General features: G+C 49.9%; 1 protein-coding gene across 1 annotated transcript; it reads right to left on the minus strand.

Moving 5' to 3' along the window:
- Window positions 1-486: 486 nt before the first annotated feature.
- Window positions 487-2,824, minus strand: LOC111153985 (prostate and testis expressed 1). Its single transcript, XM_022513338.1, has 3 exons — window positions 2,753-2,824; window positions 1,338-1,500; window positions 487-620 (listed from the first exon to the last, which is right to left on the minus strand). The coding sequence occupies exons 1-3, from the start codon at window positions 2,822-2,824 to the stop codon at window positions 487-489; spliced, it is 369 nt and encodes a 122-aa protein (XP_022369046.1).
- Between the last annotated feature and the right edge of the window lie 1,667 nt (window positions 2,825-4,491).

Raw genomic sequence — 4,491 nt, forward strand, 5'->3', positions numbered from 1 at the left:
TTTTTTTTTTTTTTTTTTTTTTTTTTTGGAGAGAAAGAGCGAGCACGTGATGGGAGCTGGGCAGAGGGAGAGGGAGAGAGAAAATCTTAAGCAGGCTCCACACCCAACCCAGAGCCCAAGGCTGGGTTTGATCTCAACACACTGAGATCTTGACTGGAACTAAAAATCATGAGTCAGACGCTTACATCTCTTGTCTTCTTATTCTGAAGCAGCTTTGGTACACAGTGAAAGCACTAGGTTTTGTAAGAACCTGCAGGAGACACTGGTCTTGCTCTCAAAGTGTTTCGTTTCCCCCCTACTCCATCACCACAACCACCAGGGACCAAGATGGAAAATCTAGAAAAGAAAGAGCACTTTTTCTTACACAGGCAGAAGGCAGAACCATGCGCTTGCGATCCGAAACAGTGGCTTTCCAGGAAATTCTCAGGAAGAGGCTGAGACAATAATGTCATCCAGAGGTTGGAGCCCCCAGAGAACATGCAACCTCTACAGATTTTCATTGCAAAAGTCAGAGACCCTGCAGCACCTGAACGTCACCAAGTAGACACTCCATTTTATTTTGTCCACATTAGCACAGTTTTTCAGGCAGCCCATGAAGGTTAACCACAGAGTCCCATCTTCTGCAGGAGGAAAGAGAAACAGGTTAGCAAAAAGGCTTCTGCAAAGAAACTTCTTTGCAGACCGTACCAGCAGACAAGAACAGCCTTGTGGGTAGCTCAAGTCTCTGTTATCCAAACAGGCAGAACTGCAAGATGTTGCCAGGTGAGGACTTCCCAGAAGGAAAGCAGTGGCAGAAGAGTTTGCAAAAGTTCTTGGGGGTGGGGAGGTGATGACAGCAGTAACGGAGGGATTTCCAAAGCTGGATGTCTCAGTGGAGAATCTTAACACTGGTTTAAGTCAGGGTTATAAATGCCAGGGTTTTGCTTAGCATGAACTGTAGGAAAACCGAGAGGGCCATTTAGCTCGTGTCTGTTGCTGACACTGGTCCTTTTGTCTTCACAGTTTAAAACCACCCCATGGAGGTCCAGGCAGGGACAGACGAGGAGCTGCCCTCCCCTCTCCAACAAGCGCCTGGTCTCCACTGGCCATATTGTGCCTCCCCTCTCCTCCCCACCCAGTCTCCCTACTTTATGCAGGCTTCTTGAATTAGTGGTTCCATATCTACAGATCCCCACCCCTCGGGACCTCCTCCATCTATTTTCCATTATGGCTTGTGATAGGGGTAGAGAGATCAAGCATCCCAAGGCTGGGGCTGCCTGGGGCAAAATAAGGTCCCTGCTTTGTTCCATGGTACCTATGTCCCATTCAGCTTCCCGCACCCCCGTCCCCCAACTTACTCTTGAAAATCCTCCCAGTCACGCAACCCTCATCTTCTGTAGCAGTGCACACTCCTCTGCCTCTGGAACACCTTTCTCCTGGAAACTGCAGGTGGCACATTCTACACTGAACGAGGTCTGTCATCGGACCAAGAAACCAGGAACAGAAGTGAGAAGCGATCTCCTACTGCCACGAGAAAGCCCACCTCCCCGTTCCGATCTGAAGTCGGCTTGGAGTCCAGAAGGTTTTCACAGAGACCCAGGAATTATGGGCATTTGCCGCTTAATAAAGACAGGCTACACCAGGAGAGGGACTGGAGTTTACAGTCTCGGGAGTCTGGGCTGGGGGGAAAATGGGAGGGGATAGAAAGGGGGCGGGGCAAGGAAAAGAATGAAATCAAGACAGAGATAATCAGGTCCTCTTCATACTCACTGGAATAATGGGCATCCTCGATAAATATTTCCTGGACTGTACTGGCAAGGAGAAACAAAAACGATCTGCAATTTCGTCCGAGATTTAGCCCTGTACAGGGCCCCTGTGATGCTTGTAATACCTGGGGTCGGCCCGTGCTTTTCACCTGGGGCCAGTCTAGGCTCTTTCTGTCCCTCCAAAGCCTTGGCACCTGCCTCCGGGCATCTCTGCATCTCCTCCTTCCTTTCATTTCCCTTCACCTTCTTGGGGCCTAGAGCACAGGCCACAGGAGAAAGATAAACACACCCGTTCCCCCCTCATCCCCGGTCTTTGTAATTGACCTGTGCGGCTTGCTTAGCTACCTGTGCCTGGAAGCTGACGAAGGGGAAAAGCGTCTGAAATTCACAAAGTTGCCACCAGGTAGGTCTAACCAACTGGTACCCGGAAGGTCAATATCCACTCCCCCCCCCTCCCTTTGACTTGCCCTTGAGTACACTCACCCCGCCCCCTTGTCACCTGCAGCTCCTGTTGTTTTGTCAAATAGCAAATCAACCCCCAGCCCAACCCATCCTGCTGTAAGAGGCTGCTGAGTGCTTAAACTCAAGGTCTGTCTCCAGATTCCTTTCAACACCCAGGGCCCGCTCTGCCTGTCCCATCTCCTCTCTCCTCCCTCCTCCCATCTCCCCCCTCCCACACCATGATCTGTTTCTACTCACTTGTGTGCTCCTTGTCACGCAGTGACCCAGACAGCACTGTTGGGGGAAAAGATACGTGCTCTGCAGACCTCATTTTACAAATGAGGCCTCAGAGCCTCAGAGCTTCCATGAAAATCTTCTCAATTCCTTTCTAATCCCCCTATTTCCGCCTCTAAGGGGGAGATGAAGCCTCTGGTGAAGGTCCCAGGGATGTGATGCATTGGAGGTGAAAGGCATGGTATTAGAGCGATCACGTGGCTCCCTTCAGAACCCCTCCCTCCGTCATGGGAGCTCTAACCTGTTCCCTACCCTGGACACACCGCACCAACCGCCAACCCCAGAGACTCACTCCTAATGCAGCCAAGCAGGATGGAGAGTCCCAAAAGCAGGGGCTTGTCCATTTTGAAAAGAGAAAGGAGTGGGTTAGGGCAGGAAGCTGCCAGGTGCATATTTATGCCTCTGCCAGGCTGGGCTTCCCCCGGAGGGCTTAGGGGTGGGGACACTGCGGAAGGTGCTGGAAAGGCGTACTCCACCCCTAGGGAAACCAGTGACTCTGTAGTTTCTCTTTTTGGAGAACTGGGGAGAAAAGGGACCCGAAAGTTCCCTGGACCTGATTTATTCCAGTCTGACCACCCAAGATGGTTGATGCCATGTTCTGTGGGTTTTTTTCCTTTTTTCATACCACACTGTGGGAAAATATGAGGGTAAGTCAGAGCTAGGTGGGTACAATTCAGAGTCACCTATGCCAAGGTGCTCATTAAAGCTGAAAAGAGTCTATGAGTGCAAATCATGGAAATGCAGAAAGGGCATTGAGCATAGACCCTTAAAAAGGCATAGTTATGAGGAGTGGAGAAGAGAGGTGGAAGGTTAGACTCTGGGACACTGACAGAGGATTCCCAGTTTCACACTCAGTCACCCTGGAACAAAGCAGACCCTGGCCATGAGCTGAGGAGGAATCTGCTTCCCATCCTAAAGTTTCCCAGGGACTGAGAGAGGTTTTGTTAGGAAACAGAGGTCTGAGATTCCTCCTGGAGCCAGGGAAGCTGGTCCTTCCCACTTGGTGTCAGGCCAGGTACTGGGGGGCGGGGGTTACCCTAACTCTGAGAAGGACTAGGTATTCGGTCAGAGAGGTGGCTGGAGGTACAAGTCCCATGGAGGGGATTGAGCCGGTGGATTCTAGGAACAGCCACACCTAGTATCTCGTTCTAAGTTTTCTGGTAGTTTCCTTCAGTTATTCTTACACCTTTAACAGGTGGGAGCCTCGTCTCTGCTGTCATCGCAAGGAATTGAGGGGAAAATCTGTGCCCGTGCTTAGGGCAAAACAATAGAGGGAGAGAAACAGCAACCAGAAGGAAGCAGACTGCAATTTAGGGGCACAATTTAGGGCTACAGAAGCAAAGTGGGGTCGTGTTCTAAGCCAGATGTTGGCTGAAGACACAGGGGACAGTAAGAGTGACGTGTGTGTGTGTGTGTGTGTGTGTGTGTGTGTGTGTGTGGAGATTTTCCCCATGACATATTGGAGGTTATTAGTGTAACTAGTTAACCGCTTCCCCGGGGCACCTGGAACCCTGATGAAGCTTTGAAATAAGACCATTAAGTATTTATGTGTTCCTTACACACACACACACACACACACACACACACACACACACACACACACGACATCACTGATTCTTATGTTCTGCATATTTACGAACAGATCTTTCCCTTTCCTTCCTCCCATTGCTCTGGAATTCAGCATCTTTTGCGTCTTTACATTCCTTTCTCTGACCTTTTGAGCTCTCCCTTCTTTACCTACTAGGAATTCCATATTTCATTGTTTGGCTAATGGCAGCCCATGAGAAAGGAGGAAATGCTTTCTTCTCCGCCTCATCAGAAACCGTCTCTTCTCCTGATTACACACCTGTGCTACAGTTCTACCACTTCTCCTCAAGCAGAATTTTCCTCTCCCAGCCTTCGTGATCCACCTGGACTCTTAGCTTACAGCCAAACCCTATTTTATTGACTTACTTATCTCCGAAAGTCTCCTCAAAATCATCCTTCCAAGCATGAATAGCCCATGATACCT

Source organism: Enhydra lutris, unplaced genomic scaffold (assembly GCF_002288905.1).
Source record: "Enhydra lutris kenyoni isolate GAN:26980312 unplaced genomic scaffold, ASM228890v2 scaffoldscaffold34, whole genome shotgun sequence".
Lineage (NCBI taxonomy): Eukaryota > Metazoa > Chordata > Mammalia > Carnivora > Mustelidae > Enhydra > Enhydra lutris.